Source organism: Nicotiana attenuata, unplaced genomic scaffold (genome assembly GCF_001879085.1).
Source record: "Nicotiana attenuata strain UT unplaced genomic scaffold, NIATTr2, whole genome shotgun sequence".
Taxonomy (NCBI): domain Eukaryota; kingdom Viridiplantae; phylum Streptophyta; class Magnoliopsida; order Solanales; family Solanaceae; genus Nicotiana; species Nicotiana attenuata.
This window is the reverse complement of record NW_017670250.1, coordinates 875,253-892,667: the sequence shown is the minus strand read 5'-3', so window position 1 is coordinate 892,667 and position 17,415 is coordinate 875,253. Positions and strand designations below refer to the sequence as shown.

Sequence of the window (17,415 nt, the reverse complement as noted above, 5' to 3'; positions counted from 1 at the left end):
TTAATGAATTTTGGGTCGTGACATAGAAAGGAAAAACAGAGTTTACGTGATAAGTTGATGATAGTTAACGTAATTAATAAAAGAGCAGTAAGCTCTGATTTGGTATATAAAAAATATTTATACAATCAGATTACTTATATAATAGTTACAAGACAAATTCGATAATAGCATTACCATGTGAGTACATAATCGTTTGGCTTAAAAAGAAAAAGGATATTTTGGTATAAGTTACATCAATTTTCACTAATATTAATAATCAAACATAAAATAATTGACAAGAGTGTTGGTGGGTCGCTCTAGCGGTGAGCACCCTTCACCTCCAACCAAGAGGTCATAAGTTCAAGTCTTTCACTGATGGGATTATAGTGGATGTATTTCTTGAAACATAAAAAAATTATAGTTTCACACTTTATATCAGAATTAGTCATAAACCATGAAAAACGATGAGACGTTTCTTTGGTTTGTTATAATTGGTAGGAGAAATCTAACTACCATACCGACTAATCACTCCCTATTTGAAGACTTTGATGCAAAGGTCAAAACCATTAACTAGTTGCCACTTGTCCACGACCTTCTATCCAAACTTTTCACATTTTCTTTAGTAAGATAAATCCAAAAGCTTCCACAGTTGAAAGAAGAAAAACTCAAGTCATTTTTATTTATTATTCACTATATACGTGTTTTTTCAGATAATTTTTTAAATATTTCACCCTAAACACACATCAAAGAGGATGCATTGACATAAAATAAGGCCGGCATCAAATACTATTGACTTCCATTTTCTTCTCATCTATAAATAAGGGTCTCATTTCTCCTATAGGGACCTACAAATACTGCACTTTTGCTTGTATTATAGCTCTCTTTGTTTCATTCAAACAATTATTGCACCCTTTTAAGTAATCTTTGTTACAAGTAGAAAAAAACACCAATGGGAAGATCACCAAGTTCTGATAAAAATGGACTTAAGAAAGGTCCTTGGACCTCAGAGGAAGATAATAAGCTCATAGAATATATTCAAGTTCATGGTCCTGGAAACTGGCGTAGCCTCCCTAAAAATGCCGGTACGTGATAATATTTCCTTTTTAGTCTGTTCCAAAAAAGTTATGACATCTTATGGCTATAAGTTTTAAAAGTTTCTGCTCTTTTTATATCTCCTTGCCTAATATTCAAACTTTGTCACATAAATTGAGATGAGAGTAATAATTATTTGTTGCTTGATTTGGAGATAGACGTTTTTATATTTTTTTTTCATCGTCTTGATAATTAAAAAGTGTTTTACTCTAATCATTCATTGGGAAATCATTTGCAGGACTTCAAAGGTGTGGAAAGAGTTGTCGTCTTCGTTGGACGAATTATTTGAGACCAGATATTAAGAGAGGAAGATTCTCATTTGAAGAAGAAGAAACTATTATCCAACTTCACAGTGTTCTTGGCAACAAGTAAGATACTCTTTCTCGTTGGATTTCAGTTTCTATGACACTCTTTTTTTAGTATGTACATTTTTTAATTTAGAACTTTTAATTTTACTCTTAATGACGCGCTTTATAACAAAAGTCGTTACTTCTTTCTAAAATTTCGTTTTTTAGTTTCCCACCGGGTGGCCGATACTTGCTTTAAAGACCCCAATTAATCCGGGGTTGTACCTTGTAAGGCCCTTTAGGATAAAGGCTAGCTTCCTGTAGCAGAATCTTTTTTCATTTTCAGAGTTCGTGCCCGAGACCTTTGCAAAGATAGAAGGATCATATATCCATTTCACCACAACTCTTGATGATTTTTTTAAACTCCGTACTTAATGACACATCTGTCATATAAAATGAAATGAAGGGACTAGTTAAGATCTTATCCTAAGATAGACAATTAAGTTCATGAACTTAAAACTTATCATTGTTATATTTTTTTATTTTTTTCAGATGGTCAGCAATAGCTGCTCGCTTGCCAGGAAGAACTGACAATGAAATCAAGAATTATTGGAACACTCATATAAGGAAAAGGCTTCTAAGAATGGGACTTGATCCAGTGACTCACAGCCCTCGTCTTGATTTATTAGACTTATCATCCCTTTTCAGCTCTACACAACTTAACCTTTCAAGTTTACTTGGACTACAAGCATTTGTAAACCCTCAAGTCTTGTCACTAATTGCTACAAACCTTTTTACATCTCATACAGAAAATCCAGAAATGTTATTACAAAGACAACTTCAAGAAAACCAATTTTTGAACACACAAATACAAAACCAAGAAGGGTCTCAAGTGTTGTTCCAAAAATTTCAAGAAAATCAAATTTTAAATGGTTCAGTGGAATACCATACCCCAACTTTCCAACCTAATAATCAGTTCCAAAATCAGACTCCAGAAATACCAACATGTACTCCATCAAACTTAGGATCATATAATTTGGTGAATGGCCAAAATGTACAAGAAAATGTGATGCTACCTTTGCAAAACTGTGGCCAAATTTTACAAGAAAACTCCAGCGGTCAAAATTTTAGCTTTGATTCAGTGTTGTCGACACCATTGTCAAGCAGTACAGAAGATGAGAGAGATAGCTACTGCAGTAATTTCATGAAATTTGAAATTCCAGAGAGTTTATTTTTTGAGGATTTAGTGTAAAAATTGACACTCTTTAGTACTTAGTTATCTCTTTTTTTTTTGGTTGTTGTTTCTCTTCTAGGCTAATTTGGATGGAACAATTGTTTTTTACTTGGTCCATTCAAATCTACAGTTTGTTTTTTTAGGTGGATTTTGAATTTTATCTATACATAAAAGCTTTTATGTAGTTTGGTGGATGCGTAGTGGTTGAGCTTTTCCCCTTCTCTCGTCTTGTTCGATTATTTGTATTTTATTTTTATTTTCCTTTTTCTCCTTTTTACTGTCTTTTTTCCATATCTTGATTCTTCCTTTCTTTTTTTAAAATTAAAGCGAGTGTATTTAACATCCATCATATAAATTCTTGTGGGAACTACTATTTTTTGATTTGGTATAAATATTGAGTATAAATTAATATTGTTTTCAATCTTTTGAATTATTTCAGATTCAAATTCGCGATAAGTGCTACTTGTATCACATTCTTATTTTTTTTTTTATAAAGCAAAAAAAATGTAGTACTAGTAAGTAAAAAAACAAGCTCAATTAGACAAAAGATGTTTTATGATGTGCATATGATTGGAATTTAAGCCTTTGATTTGGTCCAAGTTCCGCAGTTCCTTTACTTTTTGTCTTATCTCCCTACGTAATCAAGTACACATTTTCTTTATTTCTCATATTTTTGTGCCTTAGCTGTACCTTTGCTTTTAATTTAATTCGCAAAAAGTATCACTTCATAGAGGCAAATCGATTCTGCCAATTGAGATCCAAAAAAAAAAAAGATTATATATGTATGGATTATTACATGATTTACGAGTCTAAACGGTCACTCAACTATTCGAAATTATCGTGTAAAGTCATCTTTTCTTTATTAGTAGTAGGAAAGTCACTTAACTATGGCTATAACACTCAGAAGGTCACTCTACTAAATTTTTCAAAATTTTGATTGTAAAACACCTATTTTACCCTCTAAATTAAGGGTAAATTATCAACTTTTATCTTCTTCTTTTTAACATTAATATTATGATTTTTTTCTCTTTTTAATCAACATTATGGACTTACCTATAGAACAAATAAATTTTATTAAAACTAAAAAAAAAATTTATTTTTCTTGCATATAAATAGTTAAAATAATAATATAATTGAGCATAATTATCAAAAATATAGATTGTATATTATAAAATTATATTTATTTTAAATAATTGCTTTTTGTAGTACGTATATGGAATATATATTTTAAAACTTTTATTTTCTTTCATTCTCAATGTGTAAATAAATTTTTGAGTTTTTGTTGTTAATATCGAACTTATTATTACGAACAAACTTTTCTAATTAGCTTTCTACCATGTTCAATATTTTATTATTCCTATACTAAATATGCTTAAATAAAAACTTTTAATTAAGGTTGGAGGGATCTAACCTTAGCCTACCACTAACCGTAGCATTTGATCTTAGATCTTATAGTAGTGGAGGAAAATAATCTTTTATAGCCCATGATTAATTTCATGTTATTCCTCCTTTTCTTCTATTCTTCTTGCTCCTCTCCGGTCCCTCTATTTCTTCTTCACGGTTGGAGAGCTTCAATTGAAGCTTTAGTTGCTTCTTTGTGTTTGATAGGTGTTTCTGGCCATAACATCTTTAAACTATATTCTAAACTTAAATTTCATTCTTTTATATGTCCAAGTGAACAGAAATATCTTAAACTATAGTACAAAATGAGCAGAATAAATCTTACATTCCTACTGCTACTTTAATGCTAAAAACTAATAACGGCTCTCTAACTTCTTCTCTGACCAGGTATAATAACTTCAATCAACGACCTTGTTGGAGTTAAGAAGTTGGACCACAATACTGTTGCTGATGCTGAGGCACACCCCACATAAAGAAGTCCATTTGTTTTGTATTTATTTTGTATCAGCCCACTTCTTTAGTGAGGCCCATTTTTTCATTCTTTTGTAGTTAGCCCAATTTTGTGTATATCTGAATTTTGGACTGCTTCTAGAAGATACAGAAGCTATTTTTCTTTTTTCAGTTTATGAAATGAAAAGCTCTCCTTCTCTCTTCTCTCGTTATTCCTTCAAAAACTTTACATAGATTTCGATCAATCCATAGAAATTAATGTTTTCACATGGTATCAGAGCAGAGATTCTGTTCCTACTCCTCACCAGCTTCCTCGCGATGTTACCTTCACCTATTTTCGTCAGAGTTTTCTTGTTCGCTGAGAAATTTAGGGTTTTCTGATTTCATTGAGTTTCCTTCCGCAATCGCTGATTTTAGAGGTTTGTCGTATCTGAGATTCATCGGATTGGCATGTGAGTAAGTCAATTCCTGCGGATTTTGTTTCATTTTCAGTTGTTATGGTTTGATTCCTTTCAAGTTCAAGGCCGTTGACGTCTTTCGATCGCAAAGACGAAGGGTATTATCTTATCTAGCTAATTTTTTTGCTGTTCGAATCTATTAGATGCTGATTGAGGTGAAGATATATTACTGCATGTGCTGTGGTTGAATTCTATAAACTTTCTGACTGAGTAATTGAACTCCAAAAATGGTTAATGTTGCTGATGATTCTGCACCTGCTAGTTCCTCTACTAATTTCATACCTGACCCTTCGAGTCCCTTGTTTCTCCTGTCTTCTGATATTCCGGGAGTTTCCTTGGTTAGTAATCCTTTTTCTGGTAATCCTTTTTCTGGGACTGGTTTTGGGGGATGGAGACGAAATATGATTGTCTCCCTATCTGCTAGGAATAAGATAGGGTTTATTGATGGAACAGTTCTCAAACCTCCAGAAAATTACCCTCAATTTAGGCAGTGGGATAGGTGTAACAATATGGTCATATCTTGGCTGACCAATTCCCTTACACCAGACATAGCTGAAAGTGTCCAGTACTCTGACACTGCCCAAAGTATTTGGACTCAGCTTAACAAAAGGTATGGTACTGTCAATGGTACCAAGGTTTTTGAGATAAAGCAAGAGTTAGCATCCACTAGTCAAGGGTCTTTGGATATAGCATCTTACTTCAACAAGCTAAATAGATTGTGGGATGAATTAGGTTTCATGCGTGCATCTCGTGGTAGTTCTTGCACATGTGCTGCCAAATCTGAGCTCCAAAGAGAAGATGACGGGAACAAGTTGCATCAATTTCTCATGTGGCTTAATGACACCTATGTTGGAGTTAAGAGTAATCTGCTCATGATGCAGCCTCCTCCATCCCCAGACACTGCCTACAACATCTTGCTTCAGGATAAAAGGCAAAGACAAGTCTCCTCGCCATCCCAATTCCGCACTGATTCAGCCTCTTTCAATGCCCATCTCACTAACAAGTTCTCAGGGACACCTGCCTCTCCTAAACAGTTCAATCAAAAAGTCAACTTTGATCTCAGCAAGTCAAATATAGTGTGTAGGTATTGCAAGAAACCTGGACATTTGATTGACAAATGTTATAAGCTCCATGGGTTCCCACCAAGTTTCAAATTTACAAAGGGTAAGAGGACTGCTGCAAATGTTGAGGTGCAGGGTTATCCAAATTCTGTTGGTTCTTAGAATACTGTTCAGGGTTCTCAAGGACCTTCTGAGTCAGAGTCTTTGATTCCTGGGTTAACCAAGGATCAATATTCACAACTTATGATGCTGCTTCAACAGACACAAATTTCAGAGTCACAGCCCCAGTCTAGCCTCATGGCATCTGCCAACTTTGCTGGTACTTTCTCTCCAACCAGTTGTCTAAAAAATATATCTTATGGTGCTTGCATGATAACTAAAGTACATAAATGCATTTGGATTATAGATTCTGGGGCCACTGACCATATGACCTCCAATAAAAACCTTCTATTTGACATTAAGCCATTAATCATACCATACTTAGTTACTTTGCCAAACGGTTATAAGGTCAAGGTAACATGTACCGGTTCCATTCAATTCCTTTGCCTCACATTGCATCATGTCCTTTATATTCCTAGTTTTCATTACAACCTTATCTCTGTATCCAAACTTGTCTACCAGTTAGATTCTATTGTCCTATTTACTAAGTTTTCCTGCTTGATACAGGCCCCTTCACTAAAGAGGCCACTGGAAATTGGTAAATTGGATGATGGTCTTTACAGGCTTGTTCACTCCTCTCCTTCTCTTCAATCCCATGCAACAGCATGTCAGTCTAGTTCTATAACTGCCCCTTTACTTGTTGAAAATGCTCCTTGTAAATACCATTCTCCATTAGCTACTGATTCTGTTTCTTGTTCTCATTGTACATACCATTCTGAATTGAATAAAGTGGAGATGTTATGGCATAATAGACCGGGGCATATACCTTTTGTTAGGATGAAAGAAATTTCTCTTATACCTTGCAAATTTTCCACTAAATAGCCTTTCATTTGTACTGTTTTTCCATTAGCTAGGCAACCTAGGTTACCTTTTCCTGATAGTTTTATTAAAACTACACATGCTTTTCAACTCATACATGTGGATACCTAGGGTCCTTATGGTACTCCTACTCATAATGGGTGTAAATATTTCCTAACAATAGTTGATGACTTCACTAGAGCTACTTGGACTCACCTTATGGGGTCCAAGAGCAATGCTTTTCCCCTTATCAAAGCTTTTATTGCCGTGATCAAAACACAATTCCAATCTATTGTACAAACCATTAGAAGTGACAATGCATTTGAGCTTGGGTCTAGTAATTGTGGCAGTAACTTCTTTGCTGAAAACGGAATAATCCACCAAACCTCTTGCTCTCACACACCATAACAAAATGGTGTGGTTGAGAGAAAGCATAGATATCTGGTAGAAACCTCAAGAGCCTTACTTTTTCATTCTGACCTACCTATTAGATTCTGGGGTGATTTGTGCTTACTGCTACCTATCTTATAAATAGATTTCCTTCTAAACTTCTTAACAACAAAACACCTTTTGAGCTACTTTTTGGACAACCTCCTTCTTATAACCATATTAAAACATTTGGCTGTCTCTGTTTTGCCTTAATCCCCAAATGCCATAGGGATAAATTTCAACCTAGAGCTGATCCTTGTGTCTTTCTGGGATATCCATTGGCTAAGAAGGGTTACAAGTTATACAACTTGAAAACTAAGCTTACCCTAATATCCAGGGATGTAGTCTTCCATGAAGATGTCTTTCCCTTTGCTTCTTCTGTGTCCATTCCCAATGCTCCTTCTCCTCCTCTTAACCCCTCTACTAGTTGGAGTTTCCCTACTGATGATTCCTTGTATGATACCTCTTCAACTTCTGTACCTCCTGCTTCCCCTTCATAATCTCCTTCTCTTTTTCATCAACAGTCTCCCTCTCCACCATCTCCTTCTCCTTCACAGCACCAATCTCCTTCTTTGCCAACATAACCTGCTCCCAGGAGGTCTAGCAGGACTCATGTCCCTCCTGCTCATCTACAACATTATGTTTGTAGCCTTCCTCCATCTCTTACTGGCCCCAGTTCTTCTTCTGCTTGTCTTCATAGTTTAGTTAACACTGCTGAGGTAGATCCTGCCTCATATCAGCAGGCTGCCTCTCTTCCTGCATGGCAGGAGGCCATGAGGAAGGAGTTTGAAGCCTTAGAAGCCAATCATACTTGGTCTATAGTTCAGCTACCTCCAGGCAAGAAACCCATTGGTTGCAAATGGGTTTATAAGATCAAGTATAGGGCTGATGGGACTGTGGAAAGATATAAGGTTCGATTGGTTGTTAGGGGTGACACCCAAGTAGATTTCACTTAAACCTTCTCCCCTGTTGTCAAATTTTCAACTGTCAAGTGCCTTGTTGTTGTGGCTGTCAAACAAAATTGGCCTCTTTTTCAACTTGATGTCAACAATGCCTTTTTGCATGGTGATTTAGATGAAGAGGTTTATATGAAGTTGCCCCCTAGGTTGTCAGCCACCCCTTTATCTGGTTGTGCTTCATCTTCTTCTCCTTTGGTTTGCCTTCTTCAGAAGTCCTTATATGGTTTGAACAGGCTTCTAGGCAGTGGTATGCCAAGCTGTCCCAAGCCTTATGTTCCAGGGGATACTCTCCTTCTCTAAATGATTACTCTCTCTTTTCTAAAAAATCTGCTTCTTCTACTGTCTTGTTGGCTGTATATGTTGATGATATTATTCTTACTGGTAATGATTTGGAAGAAATTACTGCATTAAAGAGTTTTCTGGATAATGCGTTTAAGATCAAAGACTTGGGGGTTCTCAATTACTTTCTTGGGATTGAAGTTGCTTACCACTCTGATGGCCTGCTCCTTCATTAGAGAAAATTTATTAAAGACCTTCTCAAGGAGTACCATTGTGAGGATGTTACTCATGTTACTTGTCCTCTAGACCTCTCTGTCAAGCTCAAGGTAGATATGGGTGATCCTCTTCCTTCTCCTGAAACCTATAGGAGTCTGGTGGGTAAGCTCAACTTTCTCACTCACACTAGACCAGACCTGGCTTTTGCTCTACAACATCTCAGTCAATATCTTTAGAAGCCTACTTCCTCTCACATGCATGCAGCCTTGCATATACTCAGGTATCTTCAAGGCTCTTCTGAAGTTGGGGTCTTCATCAGCAACACCCCTGATCTTTCTTTATCTGCTTATTATGATAGTGACTGGGCTGCCTGCCCAGATATTAGGAGATCTGTTACTGGGTTCTGCATTCTCTTAGGTGGTTCTCTTATTGGTTGGAAAGCTAAGAAGCAGCCTGTGGTGTCTCTGTCTTCTGCTGAGGCTGAGTATAGGGCCATCAGTAAGGTTGTTGGTGAGCTCACTTGGCTTGTTAGGCTGCTTTCTGATTTTGGTGTTCTTGTTGCTGTTGCTGTCCCTGTTTTTTGTGATAATCAGGCAGCCATCCACATTGCCAAGAATCCTGTGTTTCATGAGAGGACCAAACACATTGAGGTGGATTGCCATTTCATTAGGACAAAGCTTCATGAGGGTCTTATTGCCTTGCATCATGTTCCTACTGCTTCTCAACTTGCAGATGTCTTTACTAAGCCTTTGACAGGTCTTGTCCATCATTCATTACTGCTCAAGCTGGGGGTTCAGTCACCCTCCACCTTGAAGGGGGGTGTTGGAGTTAGGAAGTTGGACCACAATACTGTTGCTGATGCTGAGGCACACCCCACATAAAGAAGTCCATTTGTTGTTGTATTTATTTTGTATCAGCCCACTTCTTTAGTGAGGCCCATTTTTTCATTCTTTTGTAGTTAGCCCTATTTTGTATATATCAGAATTTTGGACTGCTTCTAGAAGATACAAAAGCTATTTTTCTTTTTTCAGTTTATGAAATGAAAAGCTCTCCTTCTCTCTTCTCTCGTTATTCCTTCAAAAACTTTACATAGATTTCGATCAATCCATGGAAATCAATGTTTTCACAGACCTTCTCTTCTTGCTTTTCTCCATGCTTTGAGTTTTAAATTCGTCATTTGATATTAGTCGTTCAGTTTTAATTCCTCATTTCAATGTTAGTTTTCGTGGAAAAGTAATCTTTATCCTTCTTTGCTTTCATGGTATGCGTATCAAGCTATCTGAATGAGCAGTTGATTTGATTCAAGAATATTGCATTTGAAAAGTTGGTTAATTTACCTGTTTGATAAAATGCCTGAACGAACTGTTTGATTTGATTGTGAAAATCCCGTTCCCTGTTTGCTTTTGCTGATTTTGTTGGAATTCCTTGCTGCAAAATGCCTGAATACTACATAGCTAGAGTAAGGTACTCGTGTCTAATTCATCTAAAAGTAAAATTCCATGCAATTTTGATTATGCATCCTCCATTTTTAATTGTTTAGTGTGTTGTTCTTTTATCAAGAGACAATTTGACTGTTTATCACGGTCACTAGAGTCAGACGGTAGTAGCAGGACTTGCTTTCATCTATATATACACAAAAATATAAGGGGTAAGTCATAAGAACATTAAGAATTATTAACTCATTGTTAACTATGTGGGACTAGTCTTTATAAAGCGCTGAATGCATATGATAAATGCGATGCAAGCACATGCATAATGTCACATAGACAGACATTTGAGTCATCAAATGCATAAACAACTACTCCCTCTGTTACAATTTATATGAACATATTTCTTTTTTGGTCCGTTCCAAAAAGAATGATCCCTTTCTAAATTTGGTAACAATTTAGCTTAAACTTACAATTCTACCATTAATGAGAAGCTTTTATAACCACACAAGTACTCTAGGCCCCTTTTTGACTTGTTTAGGACCGCAAATTCCAAAAGTCTTCATTTTTCCTTAAACCCAATCAAACAGGTTCACATAAATTGGAACGGTGGGAGTACAATATCGTACATCCATGAACATGGTTTGTGCCTTGTATACTTGCAATAGACCTTCCATATGGCACAAGCGAGTGCAACATTTGTACTCGTCATATCAAGTATAACATGCATAAGTGCCGGCTCGACCCCAGGCGACTAAGCGAAAAGCTTTAAGCCCCAAAAAATAGGAGGCCCCAAAATTTCCTCCTCCTTATGTTTATAAACTATACAAAATGTTTCACACTACTAGAAAACAGCCTAAAATCGTTCAGAAATACCGACCGAAATCGATTGGAAATCTAGAAAAGCCAAACAATTTTCGTTCGACTTTAATCGTCGAAAATATGTTGCTCGGTAAAAAATAGCGACTGAAGTTGGTCGCAATTTTCGACCGATTTCGGTCAGTAAATTACTTTTCAGAACGACCCAAAAAGAAAAAATCTAGCGAATAAACCGACCGAAGTCGGTCGGTACTTTAATTATGCAATTAAAAAATATATCGTCTAGGGCTCGAACCAGGGTCTGTACTGTGGCATGTTATTATTCTACCACTAGAGTATTGGTATATTTTGGTTTAAGACTTTCTTTTAATTTATTTGTACTCCTTAATTTCATTTTCGCGCGAAAATAACCAACCGATTTCGGTTGATTTTAATAAAAATATAAAATTACCGAACGAAGTCGGTCGATTTTTTAAAATAACTGACTGAAATAACTGACCGATTTCGGTCGGTTTTTTGAATATTAGTTTTAATTTATTTTATACAAAAAACTGATCAATTTCGGTCGGTTTCTTAAAAAGTAAATTTTGCAGGATTCTAGAATAGTTTCCCGCATTTTTATGCCAAAAACTCGATCGAACTCAGTCGGTTTCGTTAAAAAAATTAAAAAATAAAATATTTTGGATTTTTCGGTCGGTTGTTTGACCGACCGAAGTCGGTCGGTTGACCGCGGTCGATTTTGGCCGAATTTCTAGTAGTGTCATCTATAAATATAAAATAATTACTACTAATAGTTATGATTAATTATTAGAAATTTTTTAAATTATTAAATGGCTTACTGCCAACTTACAAATAATCATTAGTCGCATAGTTACATATTTTATGTTGTTTATTTAAATAAATGTGCTTGAGGTAAGTAAGAATAGAAGTGGTCGACAAATTAAATCTACAGTTACTTTATATTTGTTTTTACTCTAATTTGAATCACTTTTGTTTAAACCTTTAGTTATTCTTTTCCAGGATACCATAGACAGTTTCTAGTAAATTAGCTCGTGAAAAGGCTCCAAATTAGAATATAACTATTTAGCACATGATCGTTGCTTTGTTTGGAAGGCCGTGATCAAAATTATAATTAAAGAAGTCTTCTTTAAGATCAACAAAGTTCCTATAAAGATTAAGTGGACTGGTTACGTACATCATCAATTGAAAAAAAATTGCTCTATCAAGATTGATCATAAAAGAATAATTATTAACTTTGCATATGAAAAAGATAAAATATAAACTTCAAAAAGACAAGTATGAGAATTATATTAAATACGTCTAAGGCCTCATGTAAAGATTTGGCTTTAGGCCAACTACTCTATTGAGCGGCCTTGGCATAACCATCAAAATTTGAGACAACTCATGTCAAACAGTCATTTAGATTACAGGTTCATGTGAACATAGGAGTTTTTGCCAAGCTGACCGGGCCAGAATTTTTATTAAATTAAATGTAAATAAGTAAACCCGAGAAGAAATTAAGGAGATTCAATACATAGTATATATATAAAAGAATTTTTTGCCTAGCTACATAATATAATTTTTCGGCGAAAAATTGTCAATTGAGACTCCTTGAATACATGTGGCTCCGTATATATATATATATATATATATATATTATTTTATATCAATTTGAGGTAGTTATATAAACACATAAATTTCAAATACTGAATCCGTCTATGACATAGACTGGACAGAGCATCTAGCTGTGATGACCCGTTAGGTCATCTTATGTTTTAAAACCTAATTCCGTATTTCTAAGCTTTAAATGCCTCATTTTAGTCTTCCTCGATTTGTGTGTGCAGTCCGGACGTGCTTCCAAAAAATATGAAATTTATACCTTAAAATTCATTTGAGTTGACTTGAGTCAACGTTTTGAGCAAACGGACCAGATTCATGTTTTAACGGTCCCGATGGGTCCGTATCATGATTTGGGACTTGGGCGTATGCCCGGAATTGAATTCGAAAGTCCCTAGCCCGAGTTATCGGACATTGTTTAAATTTAAAAGTTAAAGGCTTAATGAATTTGAAATGTTTGACCAATGGTTGACTTTGGATATCGGGTCTGTATTTTTTGTTTCAGAACCCGGTATAGGTCCAATACCATATTTATGACTTTTCTGTCAAATTTGGTGAGAAACAGAGTTGGTTTGATGTGATTCGGACGTCCGGTTGTGAAAATAGAAGTTTCAAAGTTTTCTTAAAAATTTCAATTGATTTGGTGCTCAATTCATAGTTCTAGGTGTTATTTTGGCGATTTGATCGCCCGAGCAAGTTCGTATGATGTTTTTAGACTTGTGTGCATGTTTGCTTTGGATCCCCGAGGGCTGGGGTGAGTTTCGGATAGGCTACAGAGTTAAAATTGGACTTAGAATGTTACTGGTGTTTCAGTTCTGGTGCAGGCCTCTATTCAGTCATCGCATTTGCGACCTCTGAGGGGTTCGCATTTGCGAGCTACTGATCACATTTGCAAAGAGTAGCTAGGCCACATTGAGTTCGCATTTGCGAAGTGAGTCAGGAGGGGCCAGTGATCGCAAATGCAATCAAGTGGTCGCAATTGCGGAAGGGTCAGTATTTGCATTTGCGGACAATTCATCGCAAATGCGATGAAATCAGGGATGTGAAACCTGCGCATTTGCGATAGGTTCTTCGCGTTTGCGGGGCTCGCATTTGCGAACCCCATGTCGCGAAGATCAAACGGGACTTAGGCGGGACTTTTGGTTCATTCTTCAAATTTTCAAACTTAGAAACCCTAGAGGCGATTTTTCGAAGAACCTTTCTTCCCCAAACCATTGGTAAGTGATTCTAAGCTAGTTTTTTTCAATCTTTCACTATATTACTTTGGATTTCAACCAAAAATCTTGTATTCTCATGGTGGAAATTGGGGTTTTAGAATTAGGAATTTTTGAAAAATAGGGATTTGGACCTCAATTGAGGCCGAATTCCAAAACAAATTAGATAACTGGCTCGGGGGTGAATGAGTAATCAGGTTTTGGTCCGAATTTCGGGTTTGGACCAAGCGGGCCCGGGTGTTAACTTTTTCAATAATAACCTAAATTGAATTCTTTACAATCGTGGGTGGTTCCTAAGGCTTAATTCGAATCGTTTGGTTGGTAATTCGCTAGGTTCTATTGGTTCGAAGGCTTGTTTGAAGGGCAAAGCGGTGGTTGAGCTTTGAGTTTGGTCTTTGGAGCAAGGTAAGTGTCGTGGTTAACCTTGACTTGAGGAAATAAAACTTGTTTGTCTATTTGTTACGTGTTTAGATATTGGGTACAACGTATATGTGAGGTGACGAGTAATTATGCGTTATTTTCGGGTAAAAGAATGCGAGTGGGACTTGATCCCTCGTAATTATTGCTTTCTTTGATCATGATTATCCATGTTTAGACTAGTTTATGTTAAATTGATCATTCTTATCATGTTTACAGATTTTTGGTGATAGTTGAGTATTGATTTCAAAGTTGAGGTTGGTATTGTGGAACCAATGTTGAAGTAAGGCTTGTTCTTGTTATTCTATCTCCCTGTTGCTATTTGTTCATTGCTTTATGGTAAGGGAGAGTGTTAATGCACGAAGGGTGATGTCGTGCCATATTATGAGTGTTAATGCACGAAGGGTGATGTCGTGCCATGCTTTGAGAGTAAAAGCATGAAGGGTGATGCCGTGACGTATCTATTAATCTATATGGTGAGGTTGAGAGTAAAAGCACGAAGGGTGATGCCGTGTGGTTTCATTGTTTCACTATGAGGTTGAGAGTAAAAGCACGAAGGGTGATGTTGTGCACTTCTCCTTACTGTGTTTAATTATTTTCACTGGTCAAAGGCATATTGATTGCTCAAGTTATCATTTCTGCTGAAATTCTCATATCTTGTATCCCCATTAGCATTTCCCCCTCCTGATACTACTTGTCTAGCTCTTATTTGATGTTATTTTGTACATATACTGTTATCTGCACAGTTTTATTATATAGGTGTCTTGTCATAGCCTCGTCACTACTTCGTCGAGGTTAGGCTCGACACTTACGAGTACATATGGTCGATTGTATTCATACTACACTCTGCACTTCTTGTGCAGATTTTTGTACTGGCCCTAGCTGATCGTGAGGTTAGCAGCTGGACTTGCTTGTCGGAGACACAAGGTAGATCTGCTGGCGTCCGGAGACCTTGGAGTCCTGATCACGCCCAACTATGCCTTATAAAAAGGACTCTACGGACGTTGCAAATATAACCCGAGTATTACGCCCAGGGTCGAATCCACAGAGAGTTAACCTATCAACTGCTATCTTCAGACCCACTAAGTCTTCAGAACCAGCTTCCCAAATATTCGAATCTCCGTTGAGTGTTCTTTAATAACTAGCTTGCAAATAACTAAATGGCTGTAACTAAGTAAAAATTAAAGGTTGTAAACAATTATGAGAAAAAGCTAAGGCAATGATTTCCCCTATTGATGGAATCCCTTCTGTTTATGCTCATACAAATTTATCCACACATCTCTATCAATTATGAACGCTAATCTTACCGTAAATCTCTCCCGAGTAATCACAGTAATTTACTATTGCACTCTCCCGAGATACACTACCTTACTTTATTTAGCACAATTCAATTTAGATTGCACCCAAGGCTTCGTTATTCCTAATCCCGCCTTTAAACCCGCAGTTATAGATTCCTCTAATAATCTAGGAGTGGTGTTGTTCAACAATACCCTAAATATGCACTCTTTTCCAAGTTATGCACACTAAATAGGCACAGCCAATTGAGGATCCTGTCAATTAACTACAACGAACACGAAGTTGAACAAATAAAGATTAAACGAGCAATTTGTATTCACATAAACAAGAAGTTCATCACCCAATAGGTTCCATCAAAGCCTTAGACAAGGAATTTAGCTACTCATGAATATGGGCACGTAAACTAAGCTTGAATGCATCATAAAATCAAAAGAAAAGAAGAAAGATGTTTAGAGTACTTTCTCACAATTGTTTTCCTTGCTAAGAAACCTAAAAAATCAATACATGCCTCTCTTGGGCGAAGTCTAATGTTTTAAATAGGGTTTAGGTCTAAAAATCCCGTAATTGACACTTTGGTCCCAGAAGTTTCTGCGCCTGCCGCGGTTCTGCCGCGGTCGCGGTAGAACCGCGGCCAAACACCCTCGCGGAATCTCTGAACTTCTGCAGCTGCTTCCCACCGCGGTTCTGCCTCGGTCGCGGTGGAACCGCGGTGGATCCAGTTCTCTGAATCTTCGGCCTGTTTTTGCACGGGTCACTTAGGAAATTTCACAGTTGGCCTCTTTTTCATCACTTTTGACTCCAAAACTGCTCCTTAGCCGTCTTTATACATATATCACCTACAAATCATGAAAAGCACTAATAAGAGCATTTTGTCATCACTTTTAGCATTAAAACTACACAAGAAGGTGATTATTTAAGGTGTGATTATAGTCAAATTCACCTATTATCAACACCCCACACTTAAATCTTTGCTCGTCCTCGAGCAACTAAACCACACTTCTAGGCCTAACTGCTCAATGCATTGCCCCAATTTATGTCACACCTGCTATTATCAATGATCGACCCAAGCAGTGCACAATCATATCTCAAATGCAGACTCTCATGCCAAGACACACTTGTGCTCACTCTAATTACTCTAACAGAGGTGAAGACTCACTTTTTCTTCCTGAGTCACATGCCCTCACATAAACAAAATTTGAGAGAAGTTCCACACACATAAAATTCAACAACAAGGAACCATATATAGAAAGAATTCACTCACTCTCAGCAAAGAGCATTCACATGCCACACAGACACACCATAAGCTTGCCCCTAGTGTAATACTCCACTAATCGAGCCATTCAGTCAAAGATCAAGAGGTCTTTATAGGTTGTAATGTAGGCTAAGGGACGGGTAGGATATATTTGGATATAGTGACTAACCTCCCTAAGCACTTTTAATACACACTTCTTTTTATTTCACCTTCATGTTCAACCCAATCATTATTCCACATTTTGTTTCACTTGTGACCCCCACTTTTCTTTAGGTACAACTGGCTTTTTTTTTTCCATATCGATTGTACACTGCCAGTTCACCAACCAGAACCTTCATTCTTGATCCCCCTTTTTTCACTAACTCTCTCCCACCCCACACTTTGACTTTTGTATATTCTTTAGTGATTCAAGTGCTTCTAGGAGGTAAGGTTCAAACAATTAGCTTATTCTAACACAGCGATTTAGATCATTATAGGGTTATCAAAGAACAGGCTTCAGGCTCAAAGGTGTTAACTATGGTAATATTCACAGGTGGATTCTCAAGTATAAAGGGTTGCACAAAGAAATGCC

The 17,415-nt window shown here is 36.7% G+C and overlaps 2 protein-coding genes across 2 annotated transcripts; both read left to right on the top strand.

Annotated features, from left to right (window-relative positions):
- The first annotated feature begins 845 nt into the window (after positions 1-845).
- LOC109236673 (protein ODORANT1-like) lies at positions 846-2,813 on the top strand. Its single transcript, XM_019402868.1, has 3 exons — positions 846-1,061; positions 1,310-1,439; positions 1,911-2,813. The coding sequence occupies exons 1-3, from the start codon at positions 929-931 to the stop codon at positions 2,608-2,610; spliced, it is 963 nt and encodes a 320-aa protein (XP_019258413.1). The 5' UTR covers positions 846-928; the 3' UTR covers positions 2,611-2,813.
- A 2,315-nt stretch (positions 2,814-5,128) lies between these two features.
- On the top strand, positions 5,129-9,683 carry LOC109236666. Its single transcript, XM_019402862.1, has 10 exons — positions 5,129-6,091; positions 6,137-6,281; positions 6,369-6,475; positions 6,629-6,858; positions 7,578-7,802; positions 7,998-8,259; positions 8,341-8,430; positions 8,541-8,759; positions 8,823-8,964; positions 9,067-9,683. The coding sequence occupies exons 1-10, from the start codon at positions 5,129-5,131 to the stop codon at positions 9,681-9,683; spliced, it is 3,000 nt and encodes a 999-aa protein (XP_019258407.1).
- Positions 9,684-17,415: the final 7,732 nt, after the last annotated feature.